Raw genomic sequence first — 19,713 nt, 5'->3', positions numbered from 1 at the left:
TTCTGAATATACCAAAAATAAGCTATATGAAACGTTACAGATGTTATAGGTCTCTAGCACTATTCTTTGGTGAGAACGTCATTATTTGGTCCAGTAAAATAACCCATGCAAATGCCTTTTGGATACAGAGACATCAAAGTTCTGACTGCAGGGCAGGTTTTGTTTTTTCAGAGGGGTCTGGTATGGGGGAAGTTCTGTTCATTTATGGAGTGCTTTTAACAAACATGTAAAGAACAGCCTCGAGGACACTAGCACAGATATAAGCTAATCATTCACCCAGTGTTTTAAACAATCCATACGTCATTCGTGTTTCAATATCCATTGTTTCAATGCAGTCTTCTATGTAACTCAAAAGATCCATTTTAATCCGTTAATCTCAATATTTTCAATTAATGCAAGTGAATGCAAAGGCAAACGAGCAAAAAAAAACACAATAGGGTATTAACTAACAACGTTAAGTAGAACGACTACCAATAAATATTTCATAAATGGTTGCTTTTTTTAGTATAGTTAAGCTTTATTTTATATTTAAACATCACCAGGATATTTTTTTAAGATTTGTTTTTGCCCCCTTGCCTTTATTAATGCAGTAGGAGAGTGAGGACAGGAAGCAAAGTGGGTGAGAAAAGGGGTGGGATCAGGACAGGACAAGAAGCCGGGACTCAAACTCGCGTCGCCTGGAGCGCAAAAGCTGCATATGTTGGAGCACTCACCACAAGGCTATACAGGATATATTTTAACAGAAAACAAAGACACAGTAGAGAAAATCAAACTAAGTTTGAAACAACATGATGGTAAATTATCCCAGAATTGTCCTTTTGGGATGAACTATCCCTTTAAAAAGTCTAGAAACACTTTCCGAATCCTTTGAATGAGGTTGCCTCATCCAAACAGCCTCTTTGATATCAAGCTAAATAAGAGACTCACTGCAGTGCTGGAAGCCTGGAGGCAGCACAGTTGTAACAGGGAAAAGTGGGTTTGCTCGCCTGCACAGAGACACAGCATGTAATTTAAAACCTGGCACAAGCTTGGGGGTTGCACTGAGCCTCACACACACGCACACACACACACACACACACACATATGCTCATTCACATACACATACAGTCAGCCCGCTGAACAGCACGCTCCATTCAGACATCCAGCGCAGCTCAAAGTTAATGACAGGACAAAAAGATAACAGGCTTACACAACATATCCAGTTTGGATGAGCTTTTTGGATGCGACTCCCTGTGCACAGGTACCTAAGGAATGATATTATTTCCATTTGTATATAGGTATGGGAAAATCTATCCGTCTATGACAGCGAAACCAAGCGTAAAGCATGTTGCGCTCTTGCAGATGCACTTTGTCTGACACGCTTCCTGCGATCTTAATTCTGGCTGGGATGTGGTTCATTCATTGCATCTGTTTTTTTAACTTTGTCTTGCAGTTGTGCAAGATGTTGGTACACCTTAAAACTGGCGTTAGTGATGCGTGTTCACAATGCATGTTTGTACTATATACTGTATCATTTAAGCTGGAAAGATTGATTTTTGTCAGTCCAGAGGTTACTATTGGTTGATGAAACAGTTAATGTGCTGAGTCTAGGAGTGCATTCTTTAACTCATGTGTGTTGTTTTATGTTTATTCTTTAGCGGGTTTATCTATTATTAATGAGAAAAAAAATGAGTGCAACTTTGGAGCTTTTCTAAGGAGTGGGATACTGTAAATCAAACTTTATTCCAATTAATTCATGAAAACACTTTTTCCCTGACCTCGAAAAAATGTGGAAGAAAAAACGCCTGTGTTTGAGGCTTTTCCTCCCCCAGGAAGTTCAAATGGTTTTAATTAAGCACTGCTGGTCATCTCTCTCTCTTTCTCCCTCTCTCTGGGTTTTCCTAATGGATTTGTGGTGGGGATGGTGGGGGTATGCAGGGAGTTCCTGTTGTTAACATTGGCCATGAAATAATCATGGGCATTCTTTCGGAGAGACTGCTTCACCTGGAGTTTGGGTGGCATGGAAAATGCACACTCTGCTTTCCACATTGTCCAGTTCTGCTCCATATACCATTGATGTTTTCATTGCTTGTTGGTATTACTGTACTAAACCAAAGCCAATGGCAACCCCGGTTTCACATAATGGCTGTGTTGTGCTGATTCATTCACCTGAATCCCGGAGTGCATCCTGTTAATGTCTGCTCTATTAGCAAAGTTTACCTGATCTAGAAAGACCTTCAAATAAGTTATGGGAAATTTAACAAACCTATAAACTGTTTTCATTAATCAAACAATTTAACAATAACTTGGTAGTGGCATGAATAATGAACGGATCATGCACCTTGGGAATGTATGGCTGAATGGAAAGGATCAAGAACGCATTCCAACAGGGCAAGTCATCCAATTCAGTGAGCCAATGCAATATAACTATTCCTATTTGCCATTCCAATGCAATTTGTTACAGAACAGTGTAACAAATTTACGACAAGAAAAGAAAGTAAAACAAGCATTAAAGCAGTTAAACGGTATAGAGTGGGAGAACTGTAAAAATAACAATGTTTTTTAAGCAGGATTTCCCATCTTTCCATCTGACTGTTACTGGTAAGCTAAACACAAGTCTGGTCCAAACTAAAAGCATTGGGTGAGCAAATGTTGTTATGATGTACTGATTCATAGTACAAGTCACTGTTTTGACCTTGTCTCTGGATATTAATAGACAAGTGCAAAAAATGAAAAGTGATATAATGACACATGATGTCAATGGTATGCTGTTTTATTATAGGAAAAGGATTAAACAGTTCAACAAGCTCTACAGTGTGAAAGTTAAAAGCCATGCCAAGACCTTTAAGATGTTTCATAAGGTAGTGGATGTCCCAGTGAGCCCCCAAAACCATATCCGATTACTCGTTCTTCAATGTTAAACTGCTAATATTGAGGGCTTCAGCAGAGAGTTTGTTACACACACAGAACAGTGGGAAGATGCTTACATGACTCGCTGCACACAGCATGCTCAGACTTGTCGAAGAGAACGGTAGAGCATCTCTGTTTAAGATTATGTGTATTTAGAAGCACCAGTGTGGGATCGTGATTCAAGCGGTTGTGTTATTACAGGTACCCCTCCCATCTTATTTTCCCTGTCCGCAACTTAGGGGTTGGGCAATGTATTACATTCTCAAGATGAATCAATATACATTTAGAGAAGTCAACATACAATTGGCTCATATGCAGTTCTACAGATACAAACACACACACAGACAATGAAACAAAAACATACATACAACTGATTTTACAGGCAAGTACAAGTTGGATACACAAGGCAACTTGCTAGATGTCTAAACAGCACACAGCGATTTGATCTGGGCTATGAAAAGTACTGACTCATGATCAATCTGAGATTTTTTTGTTCTTGCTATTTAGCAGTAAAATAAATTTGTCTCACAAGGAAAATTACTTAGCTATAATAATTCATTTTGTTTTTTAAAACAAAATGAAAGCAGTCATCCAAATATCTAAGATCATTTTAAATAATAGCTAGAAGATGTTGGCTGATCCTGAACACAGAATAAACTATTTTATGCAATAGAGTGGACAACTATTGAAAAGCCATTTCTTGATTATGGATGAGTTTGACGCTAAAGTTGCATATCATCACTACAAGGGACTACTACTACTAGTGCATCATCCTATACAATGTTACCTAATCGGATGTCTATTCAAGTGGAAAATAAAAACGAAAGTTGGAATGATATGTTTATAGACAAGGTTGTCATAATTCATGCATGAAAGGGAAAATCCAAGAGTAATAAAAACTTGTTGAAAGACCATTGAATGATAATCCACATTTACCAGTATACAAAGAATGGGGCGGTTTCCCAGACAGGCCTTGTAACCCAGTTACAATATTTATTAAAATCAAAATCTTAAACATAATGGACCATGTTTTTGTTACAAAGCTTTTCCTACTCATTCAACTGTACTTTTTCGACTCAAGCGTTAACATGAGAAGGCCACTACATACATCTGCAAATAAATGTGAAGACGATTGAGCATGCTTAATTTTTAAAGGAAATGTTATCAGGTTCTAAGTCAAAAAGCAGACAAAAGGTTCTTCTTTGCCTTATGTCGTCTCTCTTAATGTTTGAAGTGCAGCTCTGGTTATTTATGGTTGGTTTGTCTTTTCTCAGGGTTGGCAGCTGGACCCCTTCACTCTTCCCAAATCTCCCAGCTATTCGAGGTTACCCTGTGAGTCCACTCTATACTGATTCATCCAGTTGCTGCTGTTTGCCATGCGGCTGCTCCGCGGTCTGCTGCTACTTTTGTTCCTGGTATTCTGGGCTGCCGATGCGCGAAAGGACGAGGGACGACGCAGGCGCTGGATGCGGGGCCGAAACCGGGCTCGTGCCGTCAAGCGCTTTGCGGCGGATTGCAAGGAATATTCGACCAATGAGGAAAAACACTTAGACTGTCAAGAGCGCCAGCTGAAAGCAGTTCCGTTGGGATGGCCGGAGGATATCGACCACCTGCTGCTGGCGCGGAACAGGATCCAGGTGTTGCGAGACAACACCTTCAGTAAATTTCGGAACCTGAGGAGCCTCGATTTGCAGCAAAATGAAATTTCACGCATAGAGGAGAACGTGTTCAGCGGCCTCAGCAAACTTACAACTTTGTTGCTGCAGCACAACCGTCTACAGATGTTAAGCGAGGATGTGCTGATTCCAATGCCGCAACTTAAGTACCTGCGTATCCATGACAACCCCTGGAGGTGTGACTGCCAGCTGGATAGCCTGGTGCGGTACATACAGGTCCCGAGTAACCGTAATTTTGGCAATTACGCCAAATGTGCAGAGCCCACTGCATTCTGGGGTAGAAAACTTAAGAAGCTGGATGCTGATCAGCTGTGCACCCCACAGCATGCAAATGTAGAAATCCCACAACCAGAGCATGAGAAGCTACCAGCCCCGATAAAAGAATCTGACGCGACCACTCTGTGTCATACCTACATGCATCCTGTTCCTCACATGGACTGCAGAAACAGAGGTGAGAATGTTTTAGTCTTGTAGAAAGAGATTAGAGGAACTGTTCTTGTCCAAGATTCATATAGGAGCAATAATTTAATGAGAATTAGACTGACAACAAACTTTATACTGTTCACTGGAAGGCAAATTGAGTATCCAAATACTTACAAGCCATATTTAAACTACATTTTATAGGGTAAATATACTTGTGCTTGTACATGCAAAACTTAATGCAATGATTTTAGGATGTTGTGCGTGGTTTAAAGGACTTTTCTATGTTTTTTTTTACATTTTTTCATCCACCTGTTAGGTGGCCTTTTCTTACTCATGGTATGGTATTTACACATCCAGGTTTCCTGTGGCTCAGTGGTAAGAGCAGTGCGTTAACAACACAAGGTTGTGGGTTCGATCCAAGGGGATTGCAAATATCTATGAATAAATGTATACGATAACGCAATGTGAGTTGCTTTGGATAAAAGCGTCTGCCAAATGCAAAATTAAAATTTACCTTTGATAGTTTGCTTAAAAGGTAATAGTGCATCTCTCCTCAACAAATAGATGGGCAAGGTTGACAAGTTATGTGCCAAAATTTAGTGCACAAGGCACAGTGCTTATTTGTATGGTATTGTCTACAGTAAATTTGTGATTAGTAGCTCATTAGTGCATTGTTTTTCTATCACATCTATGGTTGTTTAAAGTATGAATATGAAAAATCTTCTGAGGGAGTCTGTATGAGTCAAATGGCAATAAAACTAATAAATCTGTCAGTTAGCTTGAAAAATGTGCGGTTTCTGTTAAACGGATTTACAACGTTGAATAAAAAGTAGCATCGTGTGCTCTATAGTGGTTTCTCAAGCAATGCCAGTCAAGACAAAATATATTTGATATCCCAATAAACACAAAGTAAGTAAAATGTTCCACTTAAATTTAGCATTATTCCGATAGAATTAGTAGATTTAGCTTTTTTGGTTAACAATATCAATGTATAGTCAATACTGGGAAAAACTACAAAACACTTTTCTTGACGTTTATAGACATGACCACTTGGATATATTATTGACGTTCTGAAAACATCCCTAATACTACTTAGTCAGCATGTGTTGGAAACAAACATCTGAAACACGAAACATAAGACAACTAGTGGAAAGGGTCTTAGGGATCTTTCCAGTTCACACATCTGGAATCCCCTTCTCTGGAGACACATAAATGCCATATTCAAACTGTTATCAAGACACCATGACTTGTCTGAATGTCCGTATTGTATTTCAAAAGTCATCTCTGCATAGCCAAAGCCATTCCTTATGATTTTGTCCCCTAAAAAGCCTCCTAAACATTCCTGAACATCACTGCATCAGTTAAACATGATCTCCATGGGAAACAAAGGACAGTGTTGGTCTTTATTGTATGTCTCATACTGTCTTGGGGAAGAACTTTGAGCAAAAGGAGGATAAAAAATATATTAAAAATTCATGCAGGAAGATGAGCTTTTAGCCTAAGTATGAAGGAAGCTTTTTGTCTTCGGATATAATGCAACCTCACATAGAAAACTGAGGAATCTCATGAAAAATGAATAAATAACATGTTGAACGTTTTCCAGATGAAACCTATGATCCTTGGCAATCAGATCGAACAAATCAGCATCTTATTTTTTTTTCAAAATGCACTCTGGAATAACACAAACCAGCATTTAGATTTGCATTGTGGATGATTTTTTTGGAAAGCAGAGTTTGTTTTGCCATTGACATGACAAAATAGAAAAATCCATAATAAGATGAGACCTTGCCAAGCCACGGTTGCTAGGGTTAGATGAGTCAAGAAAAAAAGATATGATACAGTCCATGTGAAACAAATAAAGTCAGATATGTTTTGAAATCAGTGGGATTTGGGGGTTTTCTCCAATAGATTGAGTCAGCATTCTGAAGCTGAGTAAAGGATTCTGAATCTCTCCTTCCCGAAAACATCAACCCGACTCAATCGCTGATTGGGTGTGTCATCCTTCCCGGGACCTAAGGGATAGCTGCCAATCTTTTGTCAGCAGTAATCCCACTTTACGAAAGGCTTTTCCCTGCACTAGTCATGAGAATAACAGCATGTCCGATAGTTTGGTTACGATTTAAAAGCATCCTGACGGCAGAGATACAGTACTGTGTTGTAAATCATTTTAGCACTAACTACGGACACATTTTGTGTTTGTAATTGACAGTGCAAAAGCAAGCAAGTTTTTGCAAATGTTAAGCTGAGTTCCACAGCATTTCCGATTATCAAAGACACATCGATGTCTCACAGATTCTCCAAGGTTACAACCAAACATGCGCCATGTGCAAGGATTTAATAGTCCTCTCTGCTGTGATATAAATAAATAGGGCGGTGTGGTTTGATGGAGCCATTTTGGTTGAGACAAGGGCATAAGCACTCAAGGCCACAATCTTCCAAAATAGTCCCTTGTGCTGCTATTATTGTCGCACATGCTTTGCATAGAGTTTAAGCATCACACATAGATACTCTCTTGTTTTTGCAAATGTAAGTGCCGTTAAGTGTTTGAGAGCTTTACGGACCACCAACGCTGAACTGGCCGACTGTAGGGAATGTTCAACAATGGCTTTGACATATGATGCCATGTATGGCTGCTGGGTTGTAAATCATTTGGAATCACAGAAAGTTCTTCAAAATGTCTTGCAAACACATGGGCAATTCTGTAGTACCCAATATTCACAAAGGAATCTATTTCAAAAAGAACCAAAAACAGCTTGGACAAATATGAATTTTCAATTTACTGTAGTTCATTGCAGGCTTAGTAACTTGTTTTTTACATACTGTATGCTTTGTCAGTTTAATATAATATTGAGCAAATAATGAAATTATGATTTTCTCAAGGAAGACACAATCTCACAAAATGCATATCTGTTGCTTTGGATAAAAATGTCTGCTAAATGCATTGATGCAAACGCCTTTCTCCGCAGATCTTAAAACCGTACCAGCGGATATACCGCTGGATATCGTGAGACTGGATCTGTCCAAAAACAACATCAAGCAGCTGAGACCCCAGAAGTTTGTGACTGTTAAAGACCTTAAACTCCTGAACCTGAGTGGAAACAGTCTAGAAGGAATTCACACAGGTGAGTTGGCGGTACACAACAACACCAAGACACCGATATATCCATTTGTTGAAGAACGACAGAAAAAGATGATGTTTTAGAAACGTCTTTAGATTGAGTTTGGAAGCTCAGTTCAGTTTTGTAGCATCTTGTGTGTAGAGCATGGAAACACAGAAAATTGAAAGGTATGAATCCTGATATCTGCCAGTCCCTTGACAGTTAGAATCAGGATATGTGCAGTGTTCAATCCGCATTGCATGAATAAATCATTCACTGGGATTGAAAGAATCACTTCAGACCTCTGAATCATGTTTGGCTTCATGGAGGAGAGTATGATATATCTCATCCCTCAAAGCAATGGGTGAATGAAAGGATATGAAAGATTTATAGGATTTTATAAATAAAAGTAAAGGACAGAGTTAATTCAAAGTGTGCCAAAACTGTGCAGCTCAGCTCAACCATCAAAACCCCAAAAGTCTGGGGAAAATAAAAAACCCTCAGAGCTTTCATTATCATATTTATGAAACAAAGCAGGGGGTTCTTTGAACACACCAGTATTGCTTGTAAAATTCGAAAGCATTTTCTTGCTGAGCAGACACTTTAAAACTGCTTTGGCTTCGAGGAGGTTGGATTCAAGTTTAATTTCTTTCATTTCATAATCAGAACTGAATTTGGTTCTAGGGCTAATTTACTATTAGGAAGAATTATGAACATGTCAACAACTGGTTTTGAAGTATTTCCCTTTGGCAGCGTTTTTATGGAAATACAACTCTGAACGTTCCTCAAATCTGTCTTTAGTAATAAGCAGAATTCACCTCAGTCGTTTTCTCGCCACAATAAAACAAACACAGATGAACATTTGCTGATGTCACTGTAATTATGAGAACATTGAAGCCGTTAATTATTTTGAGGCAACTAAATTGCCTCAAAATTGCCCTTAATCGGAGTCGGTCGTGCTTTAATGAACAGACCAGCAGGGTGTGTCATCCAAAAGATGATAACACATATTCAGTCACATATAAGCAAAGGAAGAGGACGATGGCCTCTGGTTAGTTCATCAGTCACACTTCAGAGATCACAGGAATGGAATTTTATTCTCATTTTATTGCACCTAAGGGGTGTCCCCATGATGCAATGCTTTTGGACACATCCACTATTTTAGCTGTATTTTAGTCTATTCTTTTGATGTAATGAAAATAGTCTTTAAAAGTTGATACATGCAGTCAACTAAACATTTAATGCTATTCTCACAGTTATAATAGTTTTGTTTTATTTAGCTTTAATAATATTTTAACTAAGCTTTTATTCTTAGATGTTTTGTTTTTATGTTAATTAAGTTTTTTGACATTTTATTATTTATTTCTTATGTTGCTATATAAAATGTATACTTTTTTATCATAGTAAGGTTTTGGTTTATTATTATAATTGTAGTGCCTTAAACTTGTTCCAGTTTATTTCTACTTACTAATTAATACATTTCCATTCAAAGAAAGGCAAACACCAGAATTTTTATGGAATTTGAGAAAAAAAGCTTATTTGTGTAGACCACTGGGTGTAAATTTGTTACAAGTGTCATTTAAGTGAATTTCCAAAGCTATTTAAAATGTTTTCTAACATTTAGTACACTTTTTTTTTTAAACGAAACTTAAAGCGTAATAATATTAACTATGTAAAAAAATCAGCAAATTTATCACGTCAATAATATAACTAAATTTGTTAATTGAATTAATAAAAATATTGAATAGAAGGTCCATCTATTAACCGTTTCTTTCTTTTTCTGTCCAGCTGCCTTCGCAGGCCTTTTGAACTTGAACGAGCTGGACCTCTCCAACAACAGCCTGCAAAATTTCCAATACGGTGTTCTGGAGGACCTTTACTTCCTGAAGAGACTATCTTTGGGAGGCAACCCTTGGATCTGTGACTACAACATTCACTACTTGATCTATTGGCTGAAGCACCATCGTGGGGTCTACCACACAGGTCTAGTGTGCAGTAAACCAAAGGAGTTTCAAGGTTGGTCGGTGGAGGATTACGTGAAGACCTATAACGGAGAGTGTCCTAAAGATTTACAGTTTGGCCAGACGGCGGACCCGGCGGGCATCACAGCTCAAGAGTTCGGTGCTGAGACAGAGGAAGAAGAACTGGGGCCTATACCTTATAGAGGGCCGAAAAAATATGAGATCATTCGTCTGACTTGAGGCGCAAACTGTGATGTCGGGAATACTGTTGTTTATTTTACGAAGCGTTTTTGTTGCAAAATATTGATTGAATTAAGTCACGTTTATAGATTTTAGTCAACTCAGAATTCAAGCAGCTGATGATTACGTATTGTAGAATGTTTTTATGAGTAATTTTGAAAATTGAATTGTTATAAATAAAAAAGATATCAACTTTTTTCACAGATTGGCGCAATAATTCATTGACTGTATGGTAAACTTCCTACACTTAGCATTCTCATTGTCAACGACTTCTTATATTTGAAAAGAAAAATGTATTCGCCAGTTCGTGACCTTTTTAACATGTATTTAATCGTGGTGATAACAAACCTTAGTATTCAAGGCAGGGCTAACCTTCAAAGCCCATTGCTTGCTGATATGCAAGATGTGTTGCGTTAATAGCTAGTTACTTGAAAAATGTCAACTGTTTAACTTTAACCAACATGCTAAGCAAGATTATTCTCATAATGTTGCTCTGCCCTGACAGTAGTCAACATAAACATGAAAACCATAAAATCAGCTATACTTTACGTCAAATGCAACATCAAGAATCCAATGTTGACTTTTGCACAATGCATGACATTCTGACGCGCTTCGGACCACAGGAAATCATTTATGTGCTTGCATGGAGTACATTTAAGGCTTAAGTGTGAATTATTATCATTTTTCCCTTCAAAACACCCACATTGATATCATGTTCCAGTTGGAGTCCACATGCTATGGCTCATACGTGCACGTGACGTGTACGTCTAGAGAAAATAGGACTCAAATGACTGAAACATAACAAAGGCATTTATCAAAGGGGGAAGGGGTAGCACCACTGTTTTCCCGAAACCCTAGTTTTTATCTCCATTCGGTCTAAAACGAAACAGATGTTTTGAAAATCATGGACGAAACTTCAGGTTTGGTCTCTGCGGCAGTGAAAGTCTGGCAAAAATATTTTGCAATCAGGTGGAGGGTCACATGAGGACTGCAATTTAAAGAACACATAAAAGGAAATCAAAGTCAATACCTCATCTATATAAATGATAATTGTTCTCAGAAACACAGATGTTTTCAGCTTGAGAAGCATCATTCTAGTTTTCCTCACGTAACTACGACTCTGCATGTCTACCAATCCTTACCTCGAGGAATGGTTGTTGTTTCAACATTGTTTATTTGTTATTTTCATTATCATACCTGTAAATAACAAAACTCTGGATGTTCGGATTGAAAGAGGGAAAACACAACCTACCGTCAGTAAGGTACTTTCCTATGCCACGCAAATGAGAGGGCTACGTGATAAATGCATGAGTAAGTGAAAACTAAGACACTGGTTAAGCTCTTAGTGGGAGCCAATACTCCCCATCATACTGTTTCCCACAATGCAAAGCAGAAACTAAAACTACTTAATTTTTCCACAGAGGCTTACTGGGGAATGGAAAGCTGATTGAAATGATGAGAAACAGGCTTACAAAATAATTTTTACCAATTCATCACAACACATTCCAATCTTCTTCTAAGTGTCACTTATAAATGGATGGTTATCAAAATGGATCATAACACTTTTACTTATTGTGTTAAGGGTTGTGTATGTCATTTCTGTTGTTCTAAATGCATGTACCTTTGAGAGCAGCACAACAGCTTAGCTTACATCTCTGAAGCACCTGTGTAAAATGACAAAGGTGAAATAAGACAACTCTCTCTCTCTCTCTGCTCACTTGCTTTCACTCATACAAATACAATATTATGCTTTGGGGAAATTATGGCTATTTTAGGACTGGTTTAAACGATTGTCCTTTTAAAGTAAAATAGCTTACCAAAACTATAAATAACGACAAGCCGGCTGGTTCGTGGCCAGAGTTATCTAGAGGTTGTAGTGAAGTGCCAATCTCAACAAGTCCTTCTAAAAACGGTTTATTTATGAACGCATTAGCTAGCTGGCGGAATGCTAACGTTAACTGTCATAATTAAACACGCAACTAAAAACAAACGTTCAGCACAGCTTCACTTCTGTGTGTGTTGTCCAACTGTTCATATATTAAACACACAATAAATTAAACCCAGCGCTCACCAATAAAATAACACGCAAATGTGAAAGATTGTGACAAAAAATATTTTACTGGATAGTTTGTAACGTTACACGAGCAATCAATCTCTCACACAAACCGGCAGACCAAATATGGTCAATTTCCGCCCTCTACCGGCATAAAAGGGTTAATGCAGGAATATTTGAAAAAAAGAGATTGTAACACTTTACAGGATGTATAATGCGCAAAACATATATTACACTTAATGTACGTATGTCGTGCGAATCAAAATAAACATGGGTGAAACAAACCATGTGAAAGAAAGCACACACAAATAAATAAATAAAACATGCACAAAACTATCTATGCTCTTATTTTGAAAGCGCACTTTGGTCGCCATCATGAGGACGTCACAGCATTAACTTAAACGGTCTGTTGCTGTCATTTCTGGAGGTAATTTTATTAAAACTTGCCAAATTATTTCTATATTTTTTGTGTATTATGTTTAGTGCTTTGTGTTGATCTCGTGCAGAAGATTAGGTGACGTTGATGTGTTTATTTTTTTTAATGAACGCAGTAGCCATCGCTGCATTAGTACTCTTTGCGAGTCATTTAAACACAGAAGCAGATCAAACTAACAATACATCGATATGTGCACCGATTCACACTCATAATAAGAGAGTTTTCCAAATGCATGAAGTGACTGCACTGTATGAGTTTCCCAACGATCCAGTTGCTTTGACAACATGGGAAGCCGTTGTGTGTTTATGTCGTGGGTCTGTTTCTACAACATAGAGTGAATCCCAGGGTACCAGCCTCAGCCTGAGCATCTAATCACTTGAGAGGAAACAAGGACACTCGTGCTACCTATGTAGCAATCAGATCCTTCTTCGTCTTTCGCCTTGCACTGTTTTTGCATTCAGATGGCCATTTGTCATTGAGGTCGCATCTCTTGACTTTAGTGATTCAAGTGGACACGTTAGTTTCGATTGAGATCTCTGTCGCTTCCAGTGGTCTCTTGAGATTTTAGTGCTCACACAGTGAGGCATACAAATATCTTGCTTTTGCAACCTCATCCTTTTATTGCTCTCTGCATTGTGAGCAGGATGAACCCTCCAGCGTTAGGGCAGTCAACTGCCCTATTCCCTAACCCAGAGCCTGCAGCTGGGAGTGGGAGATCCGCAGTCTTCTTGGGTGGCTCAGCTGAGCTCACCAGCTCTGATATGGAGCTCCAGAAAATGCTCATTGATGAGAGAATGCGCTGTGAGAACCACAAAACCAACTATCAGACGCTGAAAGAAGAGCATACCAGGTAAGGAACTTTACTGCCATGTACCATGTAAAATATATTATTGAGATTTTCCGGTGAGCTTCGCTGTTGACCAGTTCTGGAACAGATTTCTGATGATTTGTGTTACTTGGTTCTTAATAATGTTTTGGTGTTTGTGCAGGCTACAGGATGAATATACTAGGGCACAAAATGAACTGAAACGTTTGTTTGGCGATCGTCAAGTGGGTCAGGAGAAACAGCAGCTACTGTTGGCTGAGCTGAGAGGAGAACTGCTGGATAAAACACGTGAGCTGGAGGAGCTCAAATTGCAGGTGCTCACTTCACTATCATCCCCTTATGGGAGCAATGCTTAGTCGCAGTTTTCGTTACATTGGAATACAATAGCACATTGTGTTTGCCATATGATTAAAAGACTTTTATTTTATTAGTAGATGATATACATTGCATGCCTTATCAGTTATTGATGACATTCTATGTAACAGGGATTTAACAATATTGTAGATATTGTGCTATCACAAGTAACATCGAAAGTGTCTCAATATTATCACGGTCACATGACTAATTGAAATGATAGGTCTTCTGGGCCTAACATGGAGAAAGTTAGAAAAAAATAGATGTTACCATTGCCAAGGTTCATTTGGTGCATTTATTTTATAAAAGGGATTTTTTACCCATCACATACTATAACTCTTACCTCTAAGCAACAGTTATGATTGTAGGATAAAGAAAAGAGGATGCTCATGGCACGTTTCCAAGTCACCATTTGTCATTTTAAACATTGCAATAGGAATGTACCGTGAACTTTATATCAGGGTATTATTATTTTGATATTGTTACATTCCTACATTCTATTTTTAAGCATTTAAGCATTACATGTCAAAAGTTTGGTCATGGCTACTTATTTGTATTGTGCCCATGATATCAAAATTGACCCTTTTTAATTTTTTTAGTGCACATCACTAGTTATTTGGGCAAACCACATTTTTTCGTCTTTGTTATATTTGATCGAAATGAATAAATGATAATCAAATAAAATATGATTTTAAGGAATTTTGTATTTTGTGATTTAAGGAAATGTGTAAACACGTACTTGTTTTTAATAACTGTCATGTTATCACTATGTGCTTGTATGATACACACATTTTGCTGACAGTGTGGCACTTTTTGCTATCAGATGCTGTGATGTGTTGATCAAGTTTAATGTGTGTGTTTTTTTAAGGTGTTGACCCCTCAGCGACTGGAGCTCTTGAGAGCACAGGTGCAGCAGGAGTTGGAAGCGCCAATCAGGGAACGTTTCAACAAACTCCAGGAGGTAACAGATGCCCCTCTGCACCACCTGACTCCCGTTCCCATGACAACCACAGACATACATGTTGCAGTTAGGATTCGGTCTGAAAAGATGGAAAACTGATTGCTTTGTTTTTACTTTGCTTTGGTACTAAAGGGACAGTTGAAACAGAAATGCAGATTGTCATTTTATTCTAGACATTACTGGCTTGTTTTTGTGAAACACAAAATTTGAGAATTGAAAGAAATTTGGCTGCTTCCGTTCTTATGAAATGGTTGACTGAGTTGCTAACATTTCCTCATGATGTTGTACAAAGGAATGGTTAAATGGGTTAAGACCAACATGAATTTTCACATAAAACCCTTTATAAACTTTCTAAGTGGCTTTGAAGGATACTTTGACCTGGGTTAGATTCTTTAAAATGTGTACGCTGCACCTTCCTTTTTCTCTTTACCAGGAAGCTGAGAATTACAGATCCGAGTACAATAAAGTTCGGTATGACCTCACCTTCCTCAAATCTGAGTTTGAACACCAAAAAGAGGAAAACACTCGGCTTCTGGAGGAGAGAAGAATACGACATGAAGCAGATGTATGTGTAATCAGAGTTTGAAGATCATAAATTTTTTTACAAGAGATTTTTCAGGCATTGTATCTTACTGACCTGTGTGTGTGATCCTGCAGGTGGTGCGTCTTGAGCGTGATAAGGAGGAGCTGGCCGCTCAGCTTCAGAGTGGAGATCATGCGCGGGATGGGAAGCGTGTGGAAGCTCTGCTGAGGGAGAAAGCTCAGCTCCACCAGCGACTCAAAGGTTTGGAGGCCGAAGTTACAGAACTCCGAGCCGAAAGGAACAACTCAGGTGCTCAAGCCGAAAATGTACAGCGGATACAAATCCGACAGATAGTCGAATCCCAGTCTACGGTTAAAACGCTGGAGGTAAGTGCACGTTAGAGCTATTTAAATGTTATGGCTATTTAATGTTAATATACTTTCTATATGATCTTAAAGGAGTAGTTCACCCAAAAATGGTCACCATGACTTTCTATAGTAGGGATCAAAATTACTATGGTCAAGTCAATGGTGACCATTTTTGAGGGAAATGTTCCTTTAAATGGAAAGATGATTAGAATTAAAGGGATAGTGCACCTAAAAATCCTTATTCTGACATGATTTATCCGCCTTCATGTTGTCAAAACCTGTATGACGTATACTAAACATATATGTAGAACGCTAGTTATTTTCCTAAAAAAAAATGAAATTGATTTCTTGTAGATTTTTTAACCTGTAAATGTGTGACCCTTTAGGCTGAAAAGCAGTCTATTCGTATGCAGTTGGACCGGACAGAAAGCGAACTCCGTCTATCTCAGGAACAAAATACACTCCTCACAGGAAAACTGCACAAAGCGGAGCGAGAAATCAACTCGCTCAAAAGTCAGGTAGATACCATACTTCGATAGCTTCAGAGTGATCTACCCAGACAGATTCCTCGATAAGTAAATCCTCGATCTATAGTAATAATTAATGTTGGTGTACATCTGTGTTTTATTGGCCAGGTTGAAGAAATGAAGCACACGCACAAGCTGGAGTTGAGTAATGTAAAACTAGATTGTGTCAGAACCAAAGGAGAGATTGAAAGGGAGAGAGACATACTGCACAGCCAAGTGGAGGGTAAGCATCCTCTTCCTTCTTTTCTACTCTGTTTTAACCTGTTTTACTGTAGTAACCAAGCTCTCTTTATCAATCCCAGGTCTGCAGTCAGATGTTGAGGTGCTAAAAGCCTTGTTGGAAAGAAATAAAGAGTTGATATCTGAAAAGGAGCGCGAGATGGTGCGAAGGGTTCAGGCGGCAAGAGAAGAGGAGATACACAGGATGGCCGCCCTTCAGGAGGAGAAGTAAGCACACCGGTGTCTGATCTGAACTGATCTAGAGCCTCATGGGATTGTATGTTTGATTGTTAGTTTATGCGTTTACATTTATTTGTCAGGCTGGAGCTGGAGAACCATTTATCTGAGCTTGAACAGAAAAGAGCTCTTCAGGAGGCAACAGGGAACTCTCAGAAAGAAGAGTGGGAGGAGCGTCTCCGTAATGCCCAGTTGGGGGAGGAGTCTGTCCGTAAGGAGCTACAGAACCTGAGGTGGGTATTCTTTAGTTACATGTTTTTGTGTGTAAAGTATGTCAAATAGAGGCAGATATGACTGTTAATTCTTGTGTGATCATCTACATGTTTGTGTGATGCAGAGCTAAAGTTCAGCAGCTGGTCCAACAGCTGGAAGAGCTGGAGACCTTGAGAGCGGAAAATGCAGATCTGAGACGAGTTCGTTTTGTTTTTAAAAAAAAACAACAGCTGTTTTATTACTGCAATGTTAAAGAATATTGACTTGAGTGCAAGTTAATATTCACTTGTGCCTGTTTGTTATTATCTTCAGCAAAGTGCTGAGCTGAACTTACAGATCGGGACTCTTTCACACTCTGAGAGTGAGCTACTAGAAACCAACAGCAGATTGAGAGAAAGTCTGGAGCGGGTGAGGGAGGACCTACGGAGCGCTCGCACGCAAATGGAAAGGACCCAACAGGAGGCTGAGAGGTACGCCAACTATTCATATCACAGTAAAAGGGAAAGTCTTCTTATAAGTATTTCAGAGACAGCTAGTGACTTTACCTGCTGACAGAGAATCAGAACATGGTATTTTGCAATTCTGTGGATAATAGGCTATTATAAAGTTGACCGTTAAGATGATATGGTTATGAAGCAAAATTAAACTGTATGAACGTGTGCAAAAGACAGTTTTCACTTTCTTGACAAATATGGAATGAGTTTGTTGATAATAGTCTGTTTCTTACCTGTTAGTGTATGTGCTCCGAAACGTTGAGCCTTGGTGCTTGGTTCAAATCTGGCCTATGCCCATCATTTCCTATTCTTATTGTGAGCCTCTCATTCATCTTACTGCAGACTGGTAGAGGAAAGGCGAGTGGAATGGTTGGAAGAGAAGCACAAACTACAGGAAAGAGATGCAGAACTGCGGGAAAAGTACAGCCAGACTAAAGAGCGACTGCAGAGGGCGGCATTTGCTCAGAAAAAGGTACAGTGCCTCCCGTAACACATCTCTCTACTTCGTTTTTCGTCTACACACAGTATGTACATAACCTGATTTTTTTCCAACCGGAATTGGGTATTGTACATAAAACCCAATGTTTAAATGCCTCTTCAATCATTTGCACAAAATGTGGGATCCTGAAAGTGGCAAAATATCATAGCTACTGGTTTATGCATCAACCATATGTATTTTAGCTCTTTGGACTACTTGGTTTAGCAAGCAGCCAACCAGAAAACCTAAACAGCTGCAACATTCACATAATAAAGCACCTCTCACGTTTTCATCAGAAATGTAAAAAATTAGCCCCAAATAAAGTTGATTTGTCTGTTTCTTTGATTTCAGAGGAAGACCATGACTGAACTTAAGGAGAAGAAACTCCAAGACAAGATTCAGCTCCTTAAAGCCAAAATAGAAGAACTTGAGATAGAAGCAAGCGCAGCTCAAAAGTATGTCTTGCAGATTTATAAAACCATATTCTATAACTCTTGGTGTTATTTTGTGTCTATTAAGACTGTTGTATTAATTTGTTGATGTGTATGCACACAGGAAATCTTCTTACTCTGAAGAACATGCTCAGCTCAACAAGCGTCTTAAGGAGCTGCAGAGGAGACACAACGAGTTTCGTCGTCTGTTGCTGGGCAACCAAATGACCTCCACCCCCCTGGTCCCGTCCCTTCTCATCCCAGCAGAATCCATCTTCACAAACCTACAGGTGACCACAAACATTCCATCAACAAGCTTAATATTCTCAGTTGTTTCATAAATATATGTTATTTGTTGCTCATCCATTTAAACATTCCCTTTCTCAGGAGGAGCAGCATCAGAGGGAACTCTCTGTGCTTCGAAGACGCTTGGAAGATCTGGAATATAGTCAGCAACAGCAGATGGAGGAGCTGGCTCCTCCTCTGGACAGAGAAAGAGACTCTCAAGCCCATGGGATACCCTTTCTGACCTCTGACCTCTCCTGACCACTACCTGTGTGATCACATTCACCCTGTGCCAAAACTCCCATGTATTGTGTTTTATTTGGGAGCTTGTCTTTTATCGAATACATTGCGGTGCTGAGCAGCATAATGTCAGATGTTTTGATAAAACCTGATGTATTATTTATTTTTGTCTGGTGGTATTTTTTTTACTGTGAGCACCTTTTTAAAGTTTACATAATTTACGCTTCATGTTGCTGTTGTTATCTTCCACAAATTTAAATGCTGAAGAGGGTTTTTATTGAAAATCTGTTTATTGAAAATATTTAGTAACCTAAAAAGTGGTTTTACATGTAGGTTCTTAAAAACTTTATTCATGGTTTTACATGTTTTTAATAAAACCTATCAAATACGTTTGGAGTAATTTATTTAAAGTGTAATTTTTGAAAAAATATATATCTGCAACGAAAACACATCCAACACAGATCTGAGTGCAGAATCGAAACCAACAAATTAATAGTAAAGGGAACAAAATGAATGATAAATCTATTAGATTAAAAATACAAAACCCATATGGATCACAACTTTAAAAGAAAATTTCTTTATGCAGTGTGTTTTGGGCCTTTTACAGTTACATTTTGTTACTGCACATTAAATGTCTTCTATTTGTTCCCATCCCTCAACACATAGCAGCAGAGACCCATGAGACAGTTATAGCTTCCTACAATTCGTATTTCAATTTATTCCATTAGATTATTGTGATAGTTTACCCTTTTTTAACGAAGGACAGGAGTTTTGGCAATGA

General features: G+C 38.6%; 3 protein-coding genes across 3 annotated transcripts in view; 2 read left to right on the top strand and 1 right to left on the bottom strand.

Moving 5' to 3' along the window:
- Window positions 1-12,419, bottom strand: part of ccdc146 (coiled-coil domain containing 146) — a 49,936-nt gene extending 37,517 nt beyond the window's left edge. Inside the window, exons 1-2 of the mRNA XM_056749309.1 lie at window positions 12,105-12,419; window positions 11,909-11,951 (exon numbers count right to left, since the gene is read on the bottom strand). The gene's annotated coding sequence lies outside the window, so the exon portion shown is untranslated. The remainder of the gene's footprint in view (window positions 1-11,908; window positions 11,952-12,104) is intronic.
- Window positions 1,105-10,492, top strand: lrrc17 (leucine rich repeat containing 17). The gene is made up of 4 exons (XM_056749313.1): window positions 1,105-1,240; window positions 4,164-5,016; window positions 7,955-8,110; window positions 9,875-10,492. Exons 2-4 carry the CDS (start codon window positions 4,266-4,268, stop codon window positions 10,285-10,287), a joined length of 1,320 nt encoding a protein of 439 aa, XP_056605291.1. The 5' UTR covers window positions 1,105-1,240; window positions 4,164-4,265; the 3' UTR covers window positions 10,288-10,492.
- Window positions 12,420-12,705: 286 nt separating the features above from the next.
- Window positions 12,706-19,320, top strand: cep83 (centrosomal protein 83). Its single transcript, XM_056749363.1, has 16 exons — window positions 12,706-12,767; window positions 13,420-13,626; window positions 13,766-13,916; window positions 14,825-14,917; window positions 15,351-15,482; window positions 15,575-15,826; window positions 16,195-16,326; window positions 16,444-16,558; window positions 16,638-16,782; window positions 16,875-17,024; window positions 17,129-17,204; window positions 17,317-17,474; window positions 17,841-17,970; window positions 18,328-18,431; window positions 18,532-18,697; window positions 18,795-19,320. Exons 2-16 carry the CDS (start codon window positions 13,421-13,423, stop codon window positions 18,951-18,953), a joined length of 2,169 nt encoding a protein of 722 aa, XP_056605341.1. The 5' UTR covers window positions 12,706-12,767; window position 13,420; the 3' UTR covers window positions 18,954-19,320.
- Window positions 19,321-19,713: the final 393 nt, after the last annotated feature.

The sequence above is a fragment of the Triplophysa dalaica genome, chromosome 5 (genome assembly GCF_015846415.1).
Source record: "Triplophysa dalaica isolate WHDGS20190420 chromosome 5, ASM1584641v1, whole genome shotgun sequence".
Classification (NCBI taxonomy): domain Eukaryota; kingdom Metazoa; phylum Chordata; class Actinopteri; order Cypriniformes; family Nemacheilidae; genus Triplophysa; species Triplophysa dalaica.
Note: the sequence above shows the minus strand (reverse complement) of the source record. Positions and strands in the feature narration are given on the sequence as shown.